Source organism: Zalophus californianus, chromosome 14 (assembly GCF_009762305.2).
Source record: "Zalophus californianus isolate mZalCal1 chromosome 14, mZalCal1.pri.v2, whole genome shotgun sequence".
Taxonomy (NCBI): Eukaryota; Metazoa; Chordata; class Mammalia; order Carnivora; family Otariidae; genus Zalophus; species Zalophus californianus.
Genome location: NC_045608.1, coordinates 93,773,098 through 93,796,803, shown reverse-complemented (window position 1 = coordinate 93,796,803; position 23,706 = coordinate 93,773,098). Strand labels below are relative to the sequence as shown.

At 50.2% G+C, this 23,706-nt stretch overlaps 1 protein-coding gene and 1 long non-coding RNA gene across 8 annotated transcripts in view; one reads left to right on the top strand and one right to left on the bottom strand.

The window, feature by feature from the left end:
* CTDP1 (CTD phosphatase subunit 1) overlaps positions 1-6,220 on the bottom strand; it is a 55,187-nt gene extending 48,967 nt beyond the window's left edge. For 2 of the 4 annotated variants that reach the window (XR_003521210.2, XM_027600790.2), the window contains exon 1: positions 5,575-6,220. Coding sequence is in view for 2 of the 4 variants with exons in the window: in XM_027600790.2 (XP_027456591.2) it covers positions 5,575-5,879 (305 nt within the window). In the remaining 2 variants the exon portion in view is untranslated. The remainder of the gene's footprint in view (positions 1-5,574) is intronic. The other 2 variants (XM_027600789.2, XM_027600791.2) reach the window with 2 other exon arrangements.
* Positions 6,221-6,457: 237 nt separating this feature from the next.
* Positions 6,458-22,141, top strand: LOC113926179. Of its 4 annotated transcripts, XR_003521213.2 has the most exons (5): positions 6,458-6,672; positions 7,474-7,619; positions 10,114-10,309; positions 18,164-18,309; positions 18,869-19,623. It is a non-coding gene; the product is annotated as an uncharacterized LOC113926179 (long non-coding RNA). The 4 variants fall into 4 exon arrangements; XR_003521216.2 differs by lacking the exons at positions 18,164-18,309; positions 18,869-19,623 and adding an exon at positions 13,824-13,915 and having other exon boundaries at positions 6,459-6,672; XR_003521215.2 differs by lacking the exons at positions 18,164-18,309; positions 18,869-19,623 and adding an exon at positions 19,803-22,141 and having other exon boundaries at positions 6,460-6,672.
* The last annotated feature ends 1,565 nt before the right edge of the window (positions 22,142-23,706 follow it).

Sequence of the window (23,706 nt, the reverse complement as noted above, 5' to 3'; positions counted from 1 at the left end):
TTTGTGTCTGCTCTGATGGGAAGGCCAGAGGGCATGGGGGGAGGTGGGGGGGTATCAGGAAGAGCAAAGAGTGAGGAAGGTGGGTACCCTGAACTCTGTGCTCGTAGAAGCCATCCTGTTAAATGCTGGGTCTGACCCTTCCCTTCTCCTTGTAGATTAGAAGAGCTCAAGGCCCTCCTCCAAACGCCACACACAGAGCTTAGTGTATGAGTGCACGGGGGAAAATGTATTTTGTGCACCCAGATCCTGGTTCCTAAATGTCATTCTCCATTAAAAGGAAGCAGGACTTCTTGGAGAAATGTGTGATTCCAGAGCTCGGGAGCAGGAGCCTCACTACCACTTGTGTCAGAAAACATGGCCACGCTCTGAGACCAACGGGGCCTCACCACAGGGGTCAGCTCGATGGGCTCCCACTGGCCAAACCTGGGACAACTGGAGCATCAGGGCAAATAACAGTAGTGGACAATAAGAACCCAAGAGTCTACACTGTTAAATTAATTGTTCTTATAGTAGAAAGCCAATCCAGAAATGGAGACGAACAACAGACTTAAGAACGTCACCACTAGACAATCCTGATAAAAACAAAAATACAGGAGATTCAGACAAGAGTCATCAAGATGCCAGAGACGATGGGTGACCATCTGATGCGAGAATTTAAGATATTTACTGAGGAAGAAAGTATCTTTCACAAGATACTTAGCAATTACAACAAGAACATTAGTAAGTTTTCACTACAGCCAAGGACAGCTGGGGAGCAGGCACAGGGAGGGCCTAACAAACCGCCACCTAACAAACCAGAATGGGACAAACTGAGGCCACCTGCTGCCTGATGGGCCCGCTCAGGACACACAGGCGCTCTGGCAACTCCTGCCCAAATGCACACCACAGTGTGAACTGACAGCCAGTCTGCAAAACCACCAGCTGATAATGAGAAGAAAAAGGAGGAACAGAGGAACCACCCAAGGTTAGAGACCCAGGAGCTCTGACAGCTGAGTCTAACACATGATCTGGGGTTTCTTGTGCTTCCAAGGACAATACTGGCCCACCGGGGAGATCCAATGAGCAGAAAATAGCCCTGCATGGACATTATTTCTGATTCTGATCACTGTACCAGGGTTAGATAAGAGAATTTTTTTAGGAAATCGAAATATTTAGGGATAAAGTGCATCACATCTGCAACTTACTCCTCAACCGCAGGAAGAAAAATACCACATGTGGAGGGAGAAGAAAAGCAGAGCAGATATGGCAACATGCTGACCTCTGGAAACCCGTGTGACACTTATGTGAGAAGGCTTGGTCCTACTTCTGCAACTTTTCCTAGGTCTGGAGTTATGTCCACAAAGAAGCACAAAGGTACACCAGCGTCGTCACTACTGCAGGGGCAGGTGAGGTGCCAGCAGCAGGGTGCAGGGCATCCCCCCTGCCTGTCATTCAAGCTGGGCCCATGCGGAAGTGAGAGCCAGGACAGAGCCACCTCAGAGCACACCGGCCACCTCCAGCCTGGTGACTGAAGTCGTGTTTGTACGAGACAAGACCCAAAGCATTTGAAGAAACTAAAATAAAAAGATGACCCATTCCCAGTACCATAGAAAAACTACAGACTGAGCTACTGAGATTCCACAAAGCAATTCTGTACAGCATTCTCTTAAACCTGTATGCACCTCCACTGTGGCCTCCTAGGACTTACTTGACGAAACTCATGCTTCAAAAGCAAGTGGCACCACCACACCCAGACCCCCCTGCACTGCTGGGTTACACAGGCAGGGAAGGACTCCCAGCCTCGGGGAGGCCAACTGCCTCCCTGGCCTCAGAATTTCAACTTCGTCTCCAGGATGCACCCCAGAGTGCTGTTAAGTTCTTCAAAATAGCATGACGGCAACTTTAAACGCTTCCAGCCTTAAACAGCAACAGCCACCCTGCCCCCATGCTCAGATGAAAAGCACTGCAGGGGACTTACGGTATCAGCTAACACGTAAGGCAGACCGAACTCCTTCATCCCACCAACTCACAGCCAGCACAAGAGACCAATCAGATGGGAGGAAACTAGCAGCACCTACAATTCAAAGCACCACCATAAAACCATGAACGTCTTCTAAAAGTTTCTTCAAAATACAAAGACTAAACAGGTCAACATCTAGCTCAAGTTCGTGAAGTTCTAAGGAATTTTATAAATACAAAGCGCTAAGTAAGAAATATTTAAGGTCTAGTTACAGTCTTTAGAAATTATATTTATCTTTTAAGATATTACATGAATACTTTGAAATTGATTTGTTCTACTTTGTCTAGATTCTCACTCCCTTAAATAAAAAAAAGCACTTTTTCTGAGACAACTGATATATTACTTCCTTTGTTATCACTTTTGGCTTTACTATCAGTATTTATGCCGTTCAAAAAACGGTATGTGAAGTTAAAGATTGCCCATTCTTCTGTAACCAGATATTTGATTTCATATACTTTGAAATTAACTTTAAACATGAAAATGGAAATAAATATGGTGATGCATGCTACCATCTACTGAAATCTACCCATCAGTTTTTAGGCAGACCAAGCTTCAAAGCCCATTTGGTCCAAAGGTCTTTATTTAAAGGATTAGACAAGATACCTAAAAATCAAAAGAACTGCAATAAAATTAAATCATGTGTGCATATAGAGTTAAGTAGATAAAAAGGCCAGTGGTTTTCTGGTTAAGTGAAAACTGGAAAAAACAAAAAAATTCATTTGAAGTGGATTCAATTAAACGAAGTGACAATTTCCCCAATTTTAGACATAAATGTCTTTTTAATGGCATAATCTTTTTTTAAATATATTTTTTAAGATTTTATTTATTTGTCAGAGAGAGAGAGAGCATGCGTGCACAGGCAGGGGAGCGGCAGGCAGAGGGAGAAGCAGGCTTCTCACTGAGCAAGGAGCCCAGGATCCTGGGATAACCACCTGAGCCAAAGGCAGATGCTTGACTCTCCTGAGCCACCCAGGTGTCTCTGGGGTAATCTTTTAAATAGTGCAGATGTCAACAGAGAAGGATAAGATCATTTAAGGGATGTACATCTAAGATGTACATGGCCCCGGCAGAGGGAAGCTGTGCACCAACCACCGCAGCAGGAAGCAGAATGCTCACCTGCCGGGTTTCTGCTCCTGACAGTGAAAACATAAAAGAATGTTCTAGTTCATCAAGGTGGTTCAATATTGGGTTGGAAAAGTAGTTTCCTTACTTCCAAGATAAGACCTCTACAGATAAGTATTGTAGTGCACCCAGTGAACTGGGCTCAGAATTTTAAACCCCACAATCTCAGGCTGGTAAGTTTTCTTTATGAGTTTCTCTGAGATTTTTTTTGTTCTAATACCTACGAAGCAAGCATGGGACAGTTGTGCTCGGTCAGTGATGCTGGAGCCCTCCTCAGCAGCACTCACCCCAGACCCTGGCTGATGCAAACTTTCTTCTGTAGACAGACTACGGGGCACAGAAGGAACTGGACAGACGTCAATTACAGACAACTACCCCCCCCCCCATCAGTCCTAAACCACCACCAGACGTGTCCCCAGATTATTTCATATATCTTCCTTTGGGACTTCACTGCCTCCCAGTGAATGATAACAGACATAAAAGCAGACAGGTGGGAAGGAAGGACATCATTAGGTAAACTGATCATTAATAGATTGTTTCTGACCCATCATGCCATGTCAGAATATTTTCAAATCAAAATACTTTTAACCACATGGAAATTATAAAGACAGACACGTACCCTCATTCTATCTACTTCCCCACACTGGGACTCTGGATGCAACGTGGTCTAAGGAGAGAACGGGCATGGCGTAGGACGACCATGAGAAGCCTCAGCAAGGTGAGGTGCTGGGCACGTCAAAACCCCTGGGGACCCCAGTGCCCTCCCTCCCTATCAGAAGAGGAAGAATACAGTTCCTACCTCTACCTGAGAGCAGGTACAAAACATGCAAATCAGAACGATAATCTAGTGATTATTTCAACTACACCCAGAAGCAGTTCCTTGCTTGAGAATAACCGCTGATGTGTCAGAGAAGTCCCAACGATGCCAGTGATGATGAAGACAGCAAGGGCAGCTCCAAGCAGGTGAGCCTGGCTGTGCTATAGCGCTTTACCTGCATCTCCAGGAGAAATACTATCATCAGACTCTGGAGAGCCTCGTGATGAATCACAGCAGCGAGATACCCTCAATCTCAAACATCCAAAACACAAAAAGGAAAGAACTTCTCAGCACTGAGAGCTTGTCATCAGGTTAGTTACTTGGTTGACTGGTGAGATTAACGCATAGGGTTACTCTGCTTTGCTAGTCCGGCTGATGTGATCAAAGCACTGCACATGGAGTTTCTAACCAGCTGCAAACTAGTCCGTGATCTGCCTGGACCCTACTGGCCTTTTCTGGATAACTGGAGGAAAAGAAGGAAATGAAGAATCCTTCCCCTCAGGAATCTTCTACACAGTGACACACCAGCATCGGGGTTCATCTCCCCAACTATGGGCTCACAGGTTTAGGTAGGCTCTGACCTCAAAGTAATGATGGCAGCGTGCCACAGCATGCCAGATGTACAGCCCAGCAACTGTTTCCCTTCCAAAGGAGAGCAGCCAGACAGCTCCTGGGGAGGGTGCAGCCCCAAGGCAGCTCCCATCCCACCCTGCCTGCATTCACTGGGCAGGCGTAGGCCCTCACCCCAAGGCCAAGGACCAGGGTGCCCTCTCCAAACAATGAGTGGGAAGAAGTGGACACAGGAAAAGGCTTGTGGGGTTGGGACGGAGGCCAGGAGTGTTTGGTGGGCAGGGCAGGAAGCAGATGCTCAACAGATGCAGTTATAGTGCAGCCGCAGGGAGAGGAGCAGAGACCAGAGCAAATGGCACGACCAGCCGGCCGCAGGGTGCAGAAGGGCGCTGAGCACCTAGGAGCCTAAGGTGTACCGCGGCCCCGGCAGAGCGAAGCCGTGCACCAACCACCGCAGCAGGAACCAGAATGCTCACCTGCCGGGTTTCTGCTCCGGACAGTGAAAACATGAGTCATGTCTACATCACACACCTGTGCCCACACATCAACACAATCTCAGGGCACGACACCGGGAAACTGACGCAAGGTGTAGATGGACAAGAGAAAACAGTCCCTTATGAGGTTGAAACGGAGCTCTAAGCAGCTACAACGTGCTACTCCTGCGTCATCTTGAACTACCCGCGCTGAGGCTGCACCCCGTGAGCTACGATGCACAACCAGCCTTTACAACCGCGTTTCTGGAGCTTTACGAGCAGCCCCGGGAGTGCACCCATCCCCAGCAGTTTACGCCACGGTAACGAGGTGGAGCGCGCCTGGTCGTCGCGTCCGCGCAGCCGGGGCGGGGGGCTACAGAAGGAGACCGAACGCCCTCCCCTCCTCAGGACTGCACTTTCGGCGGCTGCTGAAGTCAAACGCCGCGGTGGTGACTGCGCTCCGACTGCGGAAAAGACCCTCAGACGCGCAAAGTGCTCCCCGAGCTCAGGCCCTTTGGCTGCAGCCCGGGGACCTTTCCTGCCCAGTGCCCGGCCCAGGACCCCTCCAGACCCCGCCCCCCGACCCCACTCACCCGGGGGCCACCACCTGGCCTGGCTGCGCGCACAGCTCCCGCACCACGCCGGCGCGCTCCGACCTCAGCCTGCCCTCGGCGCGCACGCAGCCCCCGGAGCCAGCGCGGGCAGGGGAGGGTCCGGCGGGCTGCGTGGAGGCGGTGGCCTCACACACGGCTAGCACGGAGCCGATACGCACGGCCGCGCCCGTCGCCACCCTCCACTCGAGCAGGCGCAGCGGCCCAGGGCCCGGGCAGCGCACCTCGGCCACAGCCGCCGGCGGGGTGCCCTCGGCGGGAACGCGGCCCGCGGGCGGCGCCTCCATCGCGGCCGGGCGGGGTCGCTGTGGGAAGGCAGGCGAGCGGGCGGGGCGCTCAGGGCCCGCTGCCCATCGCGGGTGGGTGGACGGGACGGCGACCCCGGCCCAGGCCGCGAAGGCGACGGCGCTGCAATTCGCGCTCCGGCACCGGCTTCCACCCGCCGCCCGGCCCGCGCCAACTTCCGGGACAGCGTCTGACGTCGCGTGACGCCGCGTGACGCCGCGTGCGTGCGTGGCGGGGCCCGCGTGTAAACACACGCCCACGCGAGGCCCAAGAGGCGCTGCGTCGGACGCGGGTGCCCGGAGCGTCCTGGGAGCCGGCCGGACGGGAACAGCGTGGCCACGCCCCATGTGCCCCGGGAGCTCCTGCGGCGTGGGGCTGCGGGTCCCGGCGTGCAGCGCGCGCCGCTGCCCTGAACCCCCGGCGTGCCCTGCGAGGTCCCGGCATGCCGCGCGCTCCCCTGTCCCATAACTCCCTTGGAGAGCCGGGGCCCAGGGTCGTTAAACTATGCGTCCCGGCATGCAACGCGGGCCGCCCGCCGCAGCCCAGTCACGTGCTGGGGCCGGTTGTGGAGAGACCGCGAGTCCCGGCATGCCACGCGCACATCGGGAAGTTGCGGTTCCGGCCGATGCCGCGCGCCGTCCGGGGCCCGGGGGAGGCGGGCGCTCCGGGCCGCTCGCCGCCTGGATCGCGGGGCTTGGGGTGCTGGCTGGCGGTGGCCCGTGGCCCGTGCTCGCGCGTAGGGAGGTCCCTGGAGCTGCGGGAGGAGAGGGACGGCGGGCCGGTGATGACCTAGCGGTTTGTCCAAGCTCCGCGGTTCCGGCCGCGGGGCTCCCTGGTGCCTGGGGCGGGAGGGCACCGGCGGAGGGGGAGGCAGGCGAGGCAGCGCCGGCTGCCGGGCCCCCCGGGCCCCGTCAGCACGGGGCCGAGCGGCGGGGCGGAGGGGGGCGTGCGGCCGCCCTGCAGACCCAGCAGGCCTCCGGGCCGCGCTCGCCCCGGGAGCAGCGTCCTCCCGGCCCCCCGCCCCTGGGCGCCTTGTGGGCTGGCTCTCAACAGTTCGCAGACCAAGCTGTTCTCTGACCGCGGTGGGGTTTGTCCTGGGCGCCTCTGCACCGAGCCAGCTGTATGCGGTGGGAAAGCGGGGGCAGCGATTGTAAAGCAGGCTGGGGGCTCCAGACGCAGGGGGGTCGCGCTACACATTGAGCTTGGTTGCCCCCGAGTCACATAAGGTGTCGTGGTGGCTCCCCGCAAACATGGCAGAACGAGTCAGTCCGTGAACCCACGGCTCGGTCGGAGGCGGCTCTCCTCGCCTGCTGCTTGCTGCGTCCGGGCAGCGCAGGGCCTCCGCTGTGTGCAGGGATGGACGCCCGTGCAGAGCCCTCGGGGCAGCGGCCTCCCACCGCGGGCAGCCTTGGGGGGGCGGCGGATCTCCTCCCTGCGGCTCCCGCGATCATCGGCCGCTGGCTCTCCCGGGTTCCCGTGGCCCTTGTCCTGCCAGTCTGTGCTGGTTTGGGTGACCTCTGGTCTCAGCCATGCCCTCGGCTGCTTTCCTGCTTATGTCAACACTTGGCCTGAGCGACTGCGCCTTGTTCTCTGCAGAATTTAGAAATCCACAGTGTGGAAGGAAACCGGGGACAGTCACAGTTGTGTGGACGTTAAGCAGCACTCCTCAAGTAACCGAACAAAGGAAATCACGAGAAATAAGAAGCCTGTGAATGAAAAACACTAAAGCTTGTGTGCTGCAGGTAATGCAGGGCGTAGAGGGGAATGTGTGACCAAAACACCCACGTTAAAAAAAGAAGAAATCTCAAATCTAGTCAAGAAGCAGGGACACCTCCCTATAATGAGTGTCATTTTTCAGGAATTAATAGAGTATAGCTTTGTGGTGAAAGTATGTTTTCTGCCAACATGACTTTGATCCTGATCCTTAGAAAAGAGCAACATGTTTTCCGTATTGTTGCCATAAGGGGCTGCTGGCTCTTCCCAACCCTAGTCTATAGGAGAAGAGCCACGCGTGGTATTCACTTAATTTTACCTACCTTGCAGTGGTGCCATTTTCATAGATTTCTGATTCCCGAATCCTCTTCTGATGAAAAGAGGCGACCCTTGACCCCCTTACCATCCTCGGGCCACCCCAGCTGTCATGGAAACGGTTTTTCAGGCTCTGGCTATTGCAAGTTCTCTAGCCCCCTCCCCTCCCCAAACTTACCCAAAACAGTCCTGGAAGCCTCAAGAGGTCAATCTGTGATGTTCCAAAGAGCCTTCTGGACTCCTGCCAGGTACTGTCCCAAAGAGATCCTCAGGACTCACTTCTTGGTCCCCCTTGCTCCCTTCTGCGTAGGTCTGCCAGGCCTGATGCTTTCAGTGGACACACCATGCGACTGTCCCAGTTGCTCCTAGTGGCACGCCAGCATCGTGCATAGAAGAAATCTAGAGCTCCCAACACCTCAGCCTTTCTTCTGTAGGCGCACAGGGGGAGGGGCTGATCGCCGAAATTCAACAACTGATTTGGGGTAGGGCCTTGTTGGAGCCTCAAGTATGGCTCAGTCCCCGTGTGGTTTCACGGTTCTTCCTGGGTGCTCTGTAGGCCTTCTTGCTGCTGGGAGTTTGTCTAGTCTTAGATACCTCCACTGTCCTGCAGGCCTGGCCACACTCCTGAGATGTGCATGCCTCTCGAGCACTAGGTTGATGTCCCGTGCAGAGAGCCAGACTTTTCAGCCCTCTTAGTTTCCAGAGCTCTCTGGTGTCTGTTAAAACATGGTGTTTGCAAGTACCTGTTTTCCCCAAGTTCTTGTGGCAGGAGCAATGGCTGGTTTCTACCTACTTCACTCTTGCTGGAAGAAGACCTTGAATGGGATTCTAACAGAAGAGGAAACAGGACTTCTAGACACAAGGACCATCGTGGTTGGGGTTCTGGGGGATGCCTTGATGGAGTCCTTTATGGCAAAAACGGGAACAGGACTAGGATGTTTGAAAGGTTGCAGACACCACCAGTCACAATTCTGACTTAATTGGTTTTGGAGGGGACCCGAGCATCAGGAGTTTTGCTCGCTGCGTTATTCTAATGTGTAGCTAGGTTTGTAGGCAGTGGTAGTTACTACGTATTTTTGGGCAGATGTCTGAGCTCCTCTGATCTGTGTGTAAGGCACTGCTGATAGCTGAGGGCAGAGTGAGCCTGGAGCTGGAGACCCCAGTTCCCGGTGATCCCAACAGATGGGAGGAGTTGTGGGGAGAGTTTCTGAGCTACCACCACCAGGTCTTGTCACTTGCTGGGCAGGTTAGTGAGAAGGAGGGGTCCAGAGTGGCCGCTGGAAGAAGACCCTGAACCAGGAAGGGGGGCGGGGCCGCAGGGGGATGAGACACAGGGAGTTCCCCGGGAGTCTGTCAGGTCTGAGCTGCCTGGGCACACGGGAGAGCCGGCCAGTGGGTGGGAGAGCAGGGCTGGTGTGGCAGCTTTCTGGATCCACCAGGGCAGCGCAGATGGCACCAAGTGAGGGGAGCATCTCTCGTGTGGGAAAGGCGGCCACAGTGTTGTGGGCAGAGAATGGAGGCACCGGCAGGGAGCAGGGCCAGTGGTGTCATGGGCTGTGGTGAGACCAGGGCTGGTGTTGCCAGTAGGGAGGGGGCTGTGCTGGAGGGTCCAGGCGGGGACTGGGAACACAGGCAGGAGCAAGGCTTGCTGAGGAGGGAGGCGGTGTTTCTGCGAAGCAGATGGGAGGGGCAGACACAGACAAGCATCACAGGTACTTGTTTACCCAGTGGTAACATTTAATAGCTTTTACTTGGATGGCTCCCTCTGTTCTTCTCCCCTTCCCCCTCCCCGTTAAAAATTATGTAAATTAAGCAGATACCAAAATCTGTGTGTAATCCTAAAATGAACCCGTCAGCCAACCTGAAATCTATAGCATTAGCAATACTGTGAGGACTCCCTGTATGCTCCCCACCTTCCTGTGCTGCCCCCTTAATTCCCTCAATTTTGCATTTGTTGTGCTCCCTTTGTGTGGGGTTTTGCTGCATGCATACTGTGGAGTTATGCTTGGTTTTGAGGTTGGAAAAAATGCATCACATAAAAAAATGCATCACACATATATGGGGATTTTGGGTCTGTGAATGGCTTTTTCATTCATCACTATGTACCCAGAATTCATCCATATTACTTTGTGTGGTTATTGTTTATCGTGACTTCTATTTAATAGCTCATGTGGAGTGTCACAGGATGCATTTACCATTCTCTTGTAGATGGACATTTGGGTTGTTTTGGATTCTTATGAAAAGTGCTGGGTTTCCTGGTGCCCCTGAGCTGGAGCCTGAGGGTGGAGCTGCTGAATCCCAGAATGCAGATGTATGGGGCAACCCCAAACCACGTTCCTGCGGGGCTGTCTCAGCTTGCACCCCCACCGTACCCTCGGCAGCCCTGCACCACGCTTCCTAGTCTGTGAGTCCGGGTGAAGATGTGTGTTAGAGTTGAAGCTGTGGTCCTAACTTGCGTCTTTCCAGTAGCCGTTCTGGCTATAAGTCAAGTTCCCTGTTGTTTTCTTGCCTTTTGTGCTTTCTCTTCTCTGAGGTGCCTTTTCATGTTGATCACTCTTTTCCCACCGGGTTGTCTTCTTCCTGATTTGTAGTCGTTTCTTATGGCTTCTGAACACCTTCCTTGTTTATATGTTATCCCCATCATCTCTCACTTTTTGCCTTGTCCTATTTTCATTTTCTTTATAAAATCTTCTGATGCACAGAAGTTCTTAATTTTAGGACTGCATTGCCTAACCTGGAATCATAAAGATAGCTTCTTTTTTACTTTTTTTTTTTAAAGATTTTATTTCTTTATTTGACAGAGAGACACAGCGAGAGAGGGAACACAAGCAGGGGGAGTGGGAGAGGGAGAAGCAGGCTTCCCGCGGAGCAGGGAGCCTGATCCCAGGACCCTGGGACCATGACCTGAGCCGAAGGCAGACGCTTAACGACTGAGCCACCCAGGCGCCCCGCTTCTTTTTTACTTCTAAAAATCTATAAAACTTTGCCTTTCACAGCGAAGTCCTTAAGTAGTAAGAAATGGGTATTTCATATGTGGTGTCAGGCACTGATCAGACTTCTTTCCCATCGGGGTAGGCAGTTGTCCCAGCCCCAGTTTGGAAAAGCTCATCCCGTTTGCATTGGTCTGCGACGCATCTCTGGTATGCAGTAAGTCCCTGTAAATGCACGAGCCTATTTTGGACTTTCTGTTCTGCTTATTCTCGAACTGTCTCAATTGCTATAGCTTCACAATAAGTCATGACATCTGGGAAGTTTCTTCACACGGTTTGTGGATATTTGTGGCCTTTGTTTTTTCATAAATTTTAGAATTAGTGTGTCAGTTTTATTGATAAAACTTGTTAAGAGTTTTGATCAGAACTGTATGGAGTCTATAAATCAATTTGGGGAGAAGTGACGTCTTTGTGACTTGAATTGTGCCATCCATAAACTCAGTATATCAGTCTATTTAGGCTCTCTTTAAGGTCTTCAGATACGATTTTTATGATTTTCTCCATATAGGACTTGCACATTTTTTTGTTAGATCTATTCCTAGTTTATTTTTTTTTGCTCATACTTTTGTTGATACATGATACTTAAAAAAACCCCACGAAACCCAACCTTTTCTAGTTGACTGTTGCTGGCATATAAAAATGCAATAGGTTTTTGTGAACTGATGTTATACCTAATAATCTTTCAAAGTTCTTTTATATTTAATTCATTAATTTTGGCTTATCTTCTTTTTAAGGAGAACTTCAATGACATAACATGTCCTACCAAGCATCACTTTTGCCTCCTTTCACATGTTTTGATATATAATCTTCTTACTGTCAGTCATGCAATTATTCTTTTGTACTCACTATGATCTTTTTCTTTGGCAAATAAGTTATTTAGAAGTATATTTAAAAATGTCCACATGCATGGGAATTTTTCTCCATATTTTTATGGTTGATTTCTAAATTGCATTATAGTCAGGTAACATAATCTGAATGACACTACTTTTTTGAAATTTAATGCTATTGGAATAATTCCAGGATTGGGTTAATGTGTGCTTCAAAAGAATGTGTATCTTTTCCTTATTTGAGTCAGGATTCTAGATCTACCCAATAAATCAACCCTCTTGAATGTGTCATTCAAATCTTCTAGGATCTACCCAATAAATCAACCCTCTTGAATGTGTCATTCAAATCTTCTAGGTTTACATATCTTTCTGTTTGACCAAAAGCAATGGTTGAGAGAGCTAAGTTGAAATCTCTTCTTTGGTTACGAATTTTCCTCTCTCTCCCTGTAGAGAGATTAACTGTTTGTATGTGTGTATATGTGTTTGTGTATGTGTGTGTGTGCATGTGTTTGTGTGTGTGGGGGGAGAGGCTGTTATTAAAGGAATACACATTTAGAATTTTTATATCCTTGACAAATTGACCCTTCTTCATTGTGTGGAGCTCCCTGTATCCTGAACAATGCTTCTCTCTTGAAATGTATTTTCTTTGAAGTAATATGACTATCCTAACTTTCTTTTTTTTTTTAAGATTTTGTTTATTTGTCAGAGAGAGACAGAGCACAAGCGGGGGCAGCGGCAGAGGGAGAAGCAGGCTCCCCACTGAGCAGGGAGCCTGATGTGGGGCTCGATGCCAGGACCCTGAGATCATGACCTGAGCTGAAGGCAGACGCTTAACGACTGAGCCCTCCAGGCGCCCCTATCATAACTCTCTTTTAATAAATGTTTGCCTGGTATAGTCTTCATTTTTACTTTTAGTGTTTGTGTACCTTAAGTTTAGATATTTATGCTATAAACAACATGTAGCTAGACTTTGATGATTTATTCTCACACTGTCTTTCAGCTGCTGAGTCCAATATATTTATATTTAACCTCATGTTTCTATGGGGTATATTTTCTCCTTTCTCATCTCTTTTCCCCCATTGGTGATATACAGACATCTGCTTTTCCATTTATTTTTTTACTCTATTTTTATTCTTTTGGTTATCACCATTGAAATTTTACTTTGTATTGTATTTCTAACTTAGTAAATGTAACTTTACATTTATATTTTACATTTTATATTAACTTTAATATTCTAATTTCTTTGCAAACAATACATAGATCTTAAAATACTATATATACCTCTGCTCTTCTCTAGACTCACATACTGAAATTGTACAGTATTTTAGTTCTGCATTTTTACATCCCCGAATTAGGTACTCTTGTTATTTTACAATGTTTGTTTTTATTTAATGTATATTTACCAGTTTACCTCATCAGCATTTTTCTAATATTTCATATCTTCCTTTTTTTTAAGTAACAAATAATTTGTTAGGAAAGAGAAACATTCCAATGAAAAGAAATTGTTTCTGTTAAAATAAGGGATATCTAACATACATCTAAGATATTCGTGTAACGTATCACCTACACATGATACGTGTGCTTACGCCGCGTTGTGTGTGAGTAAATCTCAGCCGGCTTGCGGGATTGGTGCTCGCCTTCTCGGAAGTTCTGCTGGAGGTAAACCCTCAGTTTCTGTTTATCTGAGAGGGTTTTATTTTGCTCTTACTGTGGAAAACTAGTTTTGGTGGACATACAGCTAGAGGATGACAGTGATCTTTCATTAGAAGACATTTCCCATTGGATTCTGGTTTCTGTGTTTTGTTGTTGAAAGTCTGTTAGTCTGACTGTGCTGGCTTTGTAGGTGATCATCTTTGTCTTTGGTGTTCTGTAATTTCATTGCCGTGTGTCTAGGGGTGATTTCTTTTCCTTTATTCTGTTTAGGATGTATTGTAGATTCATGAATTTTATTTGTTCCTGAAATTCTCAAGCATTATCTCTTTAAAAACTTCTTCCGTGCTAGTGTGTGTGGAACTCTGAATAGATAGATATTTGTTCAACCTCCTCGTGCCATAATTCCTCTCTCAATCTTTATTACATTTTCCCTCTTCTCGTTTCTCAGGGGAATTTCTTCAGATGCGCCTCCAGTTTATTTTTTTATTTCTTTTTTTTTTTTAAAGATTTATTTATTTATTTGAGAGAGCGAGAATGAGATAGAGAGCACGAGAGGGAAGAGGGTCAGCGGGAGAAGCAGACTCCCTGCCGAGCGGGGAGCCCAATGCGGGACTTGATCCCGGGACTCCAGGATCATGACCTGAGCCGAAGGCAGCCGCCCAACGACTGAACCCCCCAGGTGCCCGCACCTCCAGTTTATTAACCTCTCCATCTGTGTGTAATCTGCTGTCTTAGTCATCTTTTGAGATTTTAAAAAATCATAGTTTTCACTTAGGAGAGTTCTATTTGGATGTTTTTCAAATATGCCTGATCATTTATAGTCTGTTTTTACTTGCTCATTTATTTTGGTAATTCTGTCTTTTTTCCTTAATAGTTTACACCTAATTTTTAAGATTCTGAATCTGACCATTTAAATACTTGATGTCATTGTGGGTTTACATCTGTTTTGTTTGTTTGTTGTTCATATAAGTGGTTTCCTCTCACGGTTGGTGCTGTTTGTGGGCTCATATTCAGTGGGTGGTAATCTGTGGGAATGTGGTGACCTTGCTCTGGCAAGAACCAGAGGACCCAGGTGGGCACTTCCGAGTCCTTGCAGGCAGGGTCTGGAGCTGCTGTACCCCCTCTACAACCCCAGGTCATCCTGATTCTGGCGGGCTCTCTGAGGGCACCCCACTTTGTGTATTTTCCCACCCACATTCCCTCCCCCGGACCCTGCTCATGAGGGTTTCCCTGGTTTGGGAGTGTTTAGGGCACCCCTTGCTTCTTGTAAACCCAGTCCTGGCATGAAAATCAAGTCTTAGCCTCTAATTGTTCTGCAGTGAGGAGGACCCTTCAGAGTGTCCTGACTGCCTTCCTGCCTGAAGTAGAAGTCTTTGATTTTTCTTTGTTTTTAACTGGGTCAGGGAGACCGAAGGGGAATGCCCCATGCCCACCCCTGTTTTCCCAGATACAGCGCTGACTGTGGGGTGTTGTAGGCTCACAGTCCCTTGTCTCTGAGTGAGGAGCACAGGGAATGGTGAGGACGGGGAGAGGCCCCGTGGCTGGAAGGACGGACGCGATCTGGGAGGACAGGGCTCCACGAGAGGAGTCTGCAGTCAGACAATGCTCCTGCGTGATGGATTAACTTTAGAACACAATGCACACGCCAGTCAGACATGCTGCATGAGCCGTGCAAGCGCTGGGACCATCCCGGCCCCGACAGCTGGGGACCGAGCCCCCACGCCCGTGGGCTTGGCTGCAGTCTCTAAAATGGCTCTTGAAGAAGAGACGAATCATGAGAACAAAAGCATTTTCTTTCTTAAGGGAGCTGGTAGCACACATTGTGTGAACTGTGCACGCGGACAGACAACCAGGAGAAGGGATGTGGCTGTGGCGGTCTCTGGGAGAAGGCAGAGGCCGGGATGAGGCACCCTCTGTGTGTGTTGCTGCTGAGAGCAGGGGGCGTGCGGTGGGCCGGTCGGGTAGAGGCGAGAAGACGTTGCTTCCCAACCATCTGTCACAGAGAGGGTCGACGGCAGAACCCATGCTCCTGGCCTGGGGACGTCTTGTAGGGTGCACTTTAGAGCACCAGGGACTTTTCCAGGGCCATCTCCTAGCACTGGGAAGCAACCAGGTAATCATGCGATAGGAAACAGGCTGTGGTTTTTCCGGCTCTTTATTGTTCTGCCTCCCAGCGGAGGGAGATGCCGTCAAGTCTGGGGTTCATTCTGCAGGAATATCTAGGGGATTATGATTTTAGTGACAGCCCACAGGGTTTGAGGGTCAGTTTGTCTCAGATTCCCACCAGGGATGTTCATTACAACAGGTAGACATGGCACTGAGATCTGGGACTGTTGAACCTTCTGCCGTGGCTCGGGTTTGTTTGACTTTTTAAATTATTATCTCAAGTCAGGTGTGGAGAACACATATTTTAGAGTGAATCTGATTCTCTAAGCCCCGAGTTTTCATTTGAAACCCTGCTTTATCGGTTCAGAACTGCGTAGTAAGCCTTTCTCCCAGCCTGAGAGCCTGCAGGCAGCAGTCAGCTTTCCTGCACCCTGCTGGTTCCCCCAAACATCCAACATCCCCACTGCCATGTTAGAGGAAATAATCTTCCCATATAAATTCCACGTGTAATTTATGTACAAATTACCTTCTCATTTGCTTCTCCCCTCATGACTGCCAAGTTTCCATCTCAGCCACTGGAGGGAGTTTATGAAACCCCGGTCTCCAGATGACTGCCTTCGTGTGAGTCAAAACAGAGAATGAGGTGGAGTCGTTGCCTTTGGTTGGTTCCCTGTTTTGAATCCAGCACACGACAGGAGAATGTACTACGGGGTCGAGAGAGTCCTTGATAGAAAGACCTCTCTCTCCAGTGACTCTTTAGAACGTGATTTTGTGTCCCTTTTGCTGTGCAGACTCTGAACGTCCTGCAGTTTCAAGTTCTACCCGCTGATCTTTACGTCCGTCCTTATGCTGATCACGGTGTTGGCAGCTCAAAAGCCGTAAATTCTCTAACTTTGTTCTTTTTCAAGATTGTTTTGGCTATTCTAGGTCCTTTTCTTGTCCATAAAAATAATAGGCTCCCTTTGTCGATTTCTACAAAAACATGCCAGGATTTTGGGAGTGATTGCCCGGAGCTGAAGTATAAATGATACTGAATCTTTTCACCTATGAACACGGAATGTGTCTTGATTAAATCTGTAATTTCTCTCAGAGACGCTTTATAGTTCTACGTGAACAAATCTTGTACTTCTTTTGTTATACTTAACACTAAGTAGCGTATTATTTTTGATGCTATTGTAAATGGAATTGTTTTCTTAATTTCAGGTTGTTGATACCATGTGAAAATAGGATTGATTTTTTTTGCATAATGATCTTGTGTCCTGCAGTCTTGATAAGATAATCTTGCCTGTTCTGGTAGTTCTTTTTTTGTTTGTGTGTGTTGTTTTTTGTAGAATTCTTAGAATTTTCCATGTACAGGATCAGGTCATCTGTAAATATTTTATTTCTTCTTTTTAGTATTTATGGCTAATTGCTTCTCCTTTCTCCCGTTCCCTTTTTTCTTTGAGGGGAGATGGTTATCGCACTGACTAGGAGCTCCTGTGTGATGCTGAGTGGAGTGGTGAGAACAGATAGCATTGCCCTGTTCACAGCTTGAGGAGGGAAAGAACTCAAGTCTCTCATCAAACACTCTGCTGTGATGAGGGGCACCCAGGCGGCTCGGTCTGTTAAGCGTCTGACTCTTGGTTTTAGCACAGGTCATGATGTCAGGGTCAGTACAGACTCTGCTTGAGGTTCTCTCTCTCCCTCTCTTGCCAACCCCTGCTTGTGTGTACACGCTTGCTCTCTCAAATAAAGAAACAAATCCTTTTGAAAAAAACCTGTTAAGATTACAGCTGTAGGTTTTTTTTTTTTTTACATGTCCTTTATTAGGTTGAGGACATTCTTTTACTTATTTGAGAGTTGTTTTTAAACATTTTCTTAAAATTTTTTTAAAGATTTTATTTATTTATTTGACAGAGAGAGACACAGTGAGAGAGGGAACACAAGCAGGGGGAGCGGGAGAGGGAGAAGCAGGCCTCCCGCTGAGCAGGGAGCCCGATGCGGGGCTCGATCCCAGGACCCTGGGACCATGACCTGAGCTGAAGGCAGACGCTTAATGACTGAGCCCCCCAGGCCCCCCAAGAGGTTTTCTTCATTTTTTTTAACTTTTTTTTTAAGATTTTATTTATTTATATGAGACAGAGAATGAGAGAGAGAGAGAGAGAGCACATGAGAGGGGGGAGGGTCCAAGGGAGAAGCAGACTCCCCTCTGAGCAGGGAGCCCGATGCGGGACTCGATCCCGGGACTCCAGGATCATGACCTGAGCCAAAGGCAGTCGCTTAACCGACTGAGCCACCCAGGCGCCCCTAAAAATTTTTGAATAGACATTAGATTTTGTCATTAATATTTTCCCACAGCTATTGATTGATCTATTTTCAGGTGTTTGTCCAATCTGTACTCCTGGGATAAGCTCTGATTGGTCATGGTTTATCATCTTTTTAAAGATTTTTTAAAGGATTTATTTATTTATTTTCGAGAGAGAGAGAGAGAGCAAGAGAGAGTGAAGGGGCAAGAAGGAGAGGGAAAAGACAGAAGCAGAGTCCTGACTAAGCAGGGAGCCCGACGAGGGGCTCAATCCCATGACCCTCAGATCATGACCTGAGCCGAAATCAAGAGTTGAGTGCTTAACCGACTGAGCCACCCAGGCATCCCTATGATCCTTTCAAATGCTTGTAGATTCAGTTTGCTAATATTCTGTTAAGGTTTTCTGTCCGTGTTCCTGAGACGCTGGGGTGAAGTTCTCCTGTGACGTTAGGTCTGGCTTTGGTGTCAGGTGACTCCTGTCGGACTCTTCCGAGGCCCCAGTTTCTCCAGAAGGACTTGGATCCTCTACAGAGACACAGAGTAGGTGGGTGTCATTTTGCTCATTTGTCTTTCTAGGGACTTAGCATTTCCTCGTCACGGGCACAGCGTTGTCCGTGACTCTCTTGTGGAGCCCCTCCTTTCCCGTGGTCAGCAGGGATGCACCCTCTTCCCTCACTGGCTCTGCTAGTCGGGCCCCTCTCTCTCGTCTTGGTGGGTCCAGCTAAGCATGTGTGATGGTTCAGTCCTGGTGGTTCGGGCGGAGGGCTGACGACGCGCAGGTGGACTTGCAGGTGTGAGGTGTTTAGGAACAACCACATGAAAGGGGGGACCCAGGACCTGGTGAGGGGCGCGGTTGAACTGCAGCCCAGCTTCAGCAGCCTGGCCCCCTCATGGTGCTCTGCAGGGTATGTGGCCGTCAGAGCTGGCCCCAAATGGTGCTTGGGTTTTCCTTCCTGCCCTCCTCAGACTTCGGATGTGGGTCTCGGCAGCTCAGGCAGTGAGACTGGAGGGGCTCGCGCTGCTCTGCTTACATCCCAGGGGCAGATGGGGGGCCTGGTGCTCTTGTCCAGCCTGTGTGGGCCCTTTCTCTCTGACGCTTGCAGACGAAGAAGACCAGCAGGGCTGTGAAGACAAGCCGCGGTGGCAGCAGATTCTCTGGAGACCGCAGGGCCCTCTTTCCAGCGCATGGCAGTGGGAGCACCCACCCTCCTTACAGGACAAAGGGAGACTACTCTCGGTGCTCTCCCTCCCAGAAGACGTGCCGTGCACACGCGGCTTTGTTTTCTGCTTTATCCACACCTGTAGCTGAGGCTGCATCTCAGCTGGAAAATTAACACTTGAATCCTAAATAATAATAATTACTGTTTCTGGTTATTTTGAATTCACTGACAAAGACCTTTACAAAATAATTGCACTGATCAATCCCCTGTGAGTTACAGGGGAAGATTGTTGAGTTGGTGTGTGATGAGAACATTAGTGGGAATTCTGTTTCGTACGTGTAATTGTAAGGAATATGTCGTGTTCAAATGCCTGACGTAGCGTCTTGTAATAACACATGGTTTCCATCAAGCAGCAGATGTTTCTTAACCTTCCCTTAGAATAAAAATCATAATTTAGCCACACCCACCAGCTCCACTGCGAAGCGAGAGCAAAGGCCTAGCTGCACATCTCAGATCTGTGGAACTGCAGCTTGAAAGCACGTTTTGGGGAGAAATGTCCTTAAAAAGAAACGACTTTTGGGCACCTGGGTGGCTCAGATGGTTAAGCGTCTGCCTTCGGCTCGGGTCATGATCCCGGGGTCCTAGGATCGAGTCCCGCATCGGGCTCCCTGCTCCTTGGGAGCCTGCTTCTCCCTCTGCCTCTCTCTCTCTCCTCTCTCTCTCTCCTCCTCTGCCTCTCATGAATAAATAAAATCTTTAAAAAAAAAAAAAAACGACTTTTTAGAATGTCAGATAAAAGGATCCTGGGGAAACTGTGTTTAATAGGAACTGTAGATGTGGTTTACAAACACACAAAATGTCTACTTCTGTTTTTAAGACTGCTGGTCCCTGGAATGTGAACGGGGTGTCCCCAAGACAAAGCACAGATGAAGATGACACTCTCACAGGAGATAAGGACAGTTGCCTTTCTGTCCTGCCGAATACGCTCACAGCAGTTCTTCCTGATGGAGCTGCTTCTGTGTGATTCGCGCGGTTGCAGGGCGCAGCGCAGTGGGCTTTGTATGGTCCCCACAGGTGCCAGAACTTTTCATCCCGAGAAAGGAGCCAAGGGACCGTCACCGCGCCCACTTCCCAGTATAATGAGGTGACAACCACCAGAGGGGGACGTTCCCCCAGCGGGCTCCCCTAAGTAAATAATAATCTGGGTACATTCGTTGAGTAATAGCGTAAGTGCCATGTGGGGTGCTGGAGCATCTGAGGGGTGGGAGCAGTGCTGGACTGCAGGAGGCTTCAGTGAAAGCCCCTTAACCACAGTGAGAATGGGAAATGCAATTTTCTCTCATCTGCTTTGGGAGTCTTCCACCTGCTGATCAGCAGGGAATAATTCCAGTGCTTTCACTCTTCTCCCAGGCCTCTGAAGCAAGAGGCCTTTGATTTATACTACGCTGTCAGATAGCTGTGCAGGGAGAGAAGGCCCCTCGGTAATTTGGAACTTCCTCATGCTGCTAATGCAATCAGGAAGCTGGCCCTTTATAGAATTAGAGGGTGCGTGCATGCTCGGAGTTACTAGCCTGTCACCCTGCGTGCAGTGGGAACAGAGGAGGCGGGAGGATGGGGAGGCTCTTTGGGGGCGGGTAGCGATTAGTGGGACTTAGCCAACAATTTTGAAACCTGGAAATCAGGTTTTCGGACATAAATTTTAGTATGTGAGTTCTCCAAACTGTGTTCTCCAAACTTTTTTTCTGGTTCTGTCCTCTCCTCCGGTGGCGAGCTCTCACCTCCCACTGCCTGTCCTTAAGAGGTGCTCAGCTCAGTACCTGATTCCGTTTTAGTGCCAGTCCTGTGAACTAGGAGGTCGTCTTATCCCCGTTTTCTAGGTGAGGAAAGTGACGTTCAGAGCAGGTGTTTGGAAGGGCGGCACTCGGGTTCTGGTCTTCTAACTCCAGAATTCTCTTGATGTACTTTCTCAGAATTGTCTGCATCCGGAGACACAGGGCACCTGCTTGTATGATACATACCCTAACCTCCTGCCATGGTGGCTTCTTCATGGGGAAAAGGGTTGGAATAAAGAAACCCAAGACGTCGTAGATTTCCCCTTTTCCCGAAGTGTTGCAGTTTTGGGAAATTCACGTACCAAGTAATTGGCTTTGGGAGGGAGGACAGATTGTGGTGTTGTAGAATCCTATTGCATAAGAGGGGTCTTACTCCTCCTGTTAAGCAACTGCTTAAAATGCTGGGGGGGCAATATAAAATGCATTAAGAAATATTTGTTGAGGAAGTAAATAAATGGGTAAAGCAGATAATAAACATAGTATCTGGCCCTAAAGAACAAACAAGATCATAAGATGAGGCATTACAAACACCACAGTTTGACGCAGAAGCTGGTGTGGCACTACCATTAGCCCTGATTATTTGCAGTTGCTGCAAGCGTTGAAGACCCTCCGGATGCAGGTTCTCTGGCTTGCAGTCTCTTCTGTCACCACACGGGGGCACAGTTGGACCTTTGAAAATTATGTGTGCGAGATGAAATTTATTTCTCTGTATTTATAGCATCCTCCAAATAAAAATGGCGAAACTTAGTGTACTAAACAGGGAAAGAGAGGGATCAGGCTTTAACGAGAGAGGTGTGCTGTCACTGCGCCCAGAGGGGAAGAGGTTTAGGAAGGGCCGGATTAACACCTGAGAGTTCTGGGGGACGGGAAATAGCCTGTTGGCCTGTGCGCCCAGGTGAGGGGCCTCCCGATTGTGCACCCCGGTGAGGGAACGGCAGGTACCTGTGCGCCCAGGTGAGGGAGGAGCCTGATTGCCTGTGCGCCCAGGTGAGGGAACATCAGGCACCTGTGCGCCCAGGTGAGGGGGCAGCCCGATTGTGCACCCCGGTGAGGGAACGGCAGGTACCTGTGCGCCCAGGTGAGGGAGGAGCCTGATTGCCTGTGCGCCCAGGTGAGGGGACGTCAGGCACCTCTGCGGCCAGGTGAGGGAGGAGCCCGATTGTGCACCCCGGTGAGGGAACGGCAGGTACCTGTGCGCCCAGGTGAGGGAGGAGCCTGATTGCCTGTGTGCCCAGGTGAGGGAACATCAGGCACCTGTGCGCCCAGGTGAGGGGGCAGCCCGATTGTGCACCCCGGTGAGGGAACGGCAGGTACCTGTGCGCCCAGGTGAGGGAGGAGCCTGATTGCCTGTGCGCCCAGGTGAGGGGACGTCAGGCACCTGTGCGCCCAGGTGAGGGGGCAGCCCGATTGTGCACCCCGGTGAGGGAACGGCAGGTACCTGTGCGCCCAGGTGAGGGAGGAGCCTGATTGCCTGTGCGCCCAGGTGAGGGGACGTCAGGCACCTCTGCGGCCAGGTGAGGGGGCAGCCCGATTGTGCACCCCGGTGAGGGAACGGCAGGTACCTGTGCGCCCAGGTGAGGGAGGAGCCTGATTGCGTGTGTGCCCAGGTGAGGGAACATCAGGCACCTGTGCGCCCAGGTGAGGGGGCAGCCCGATTGTGCACCCCGGTGAGGGAACGGCAGGTACCTGTGCGCCCAGGTGAGGGAACGTCAGGCACCTGTGCGCCCAGGTGAGGGGGCAGCCGGGTCCACCTGCATGGACCTTCTGTGGGCTGACTCCTGGCTGCTTTCTTGGTCCATGCCCACTGCCCAGTGTGATTACTGCCAGTGCCCCGGTACCTCAAAATGCCCCGGTTTAGAGAGGACTCGTGAGCATCCTGGTTCTAAGGGGTAGACGTGGGGGGGTGGGAGGCCTGTGGGCGAAAACGCTGGGGGTCTGGTATCCACACATTGACCAGGAGTGGACAAGGGTGGGGGGGCTGGGGTGCTGCAGAGCTGGGGGCACGGGAAAAATGAAGGAGACGCCCCGTGACGGAAGACTCCCTGCGCTCAGCCCCCACAGTCTACCGTTTGTAAATCTCCATGGGAACTTGGAGGTTATAAGCAATTACCACCGATGAGAAGCTGGAACTCAGCCACGCAGCATCAGGGAGACTGGAACACGGGCGGGTCATGGGGGAGGATTCCTGTGGGAAGTGCCCTCAGCTGACCGTCCCCAGCCCGGGGCCCCCTGAGGGCGCTGAGGCCAGGGTGGAGCCTGGGTCTGGGCAGGTGGCAGGACTTCCAAAGTGTCCCTCCCCTCCCTCCTTGCCCTGCATCCTTCACCTCTCCCTCCCTCCCCATCCCTCCTCCTCCTCGTTAATATATCTCAATTAATAACTTAAATTGTATAAACCTGTATAAAAAGTGGCTTAGAGAAATATGAAAGCATGTATTAAAATGCAGTGAAGACTGAGTATATCTCCCAAAGAACTGAAAACAGAGTCTCAAAAACATACATGTGCACCCGTGTTCCTAACAGCGTTACTCACGTAGGTGGACACGGACCAGTGTCGATGAGTGGATATATGGGTAGGCAAACGGTGGTGCATCCACGTAACGGAATGGTATTCAGCCTTAAAAAGGAGGGATATTCTGGCACCTGCTGCCACACAGCTGAGCCTGGAGGACACTGTGCCGAGGGATGTGAGCCAGCGCCGTGGGACTCCTCTTGTGTGAGGTCCTGGAGCCACCAGGTCATGGGGACAGAGGGCAGGCGGTGGGTGCGGGGGCTGGGGGAGCGAGGGCTAGTGTTCAGTGGGTTCGGGTTGGGACAGAGGCTCGGTCTTACCGGGGAGCAGAGGATGGGGGCGGATGTGCCGCGTGGTGAATGTGCTCATCCGTGTCACTGATCTCTACACTTAAAAATCGTCACGATGCTAGATTTTATGTCCCGTGTATTTTACTACGA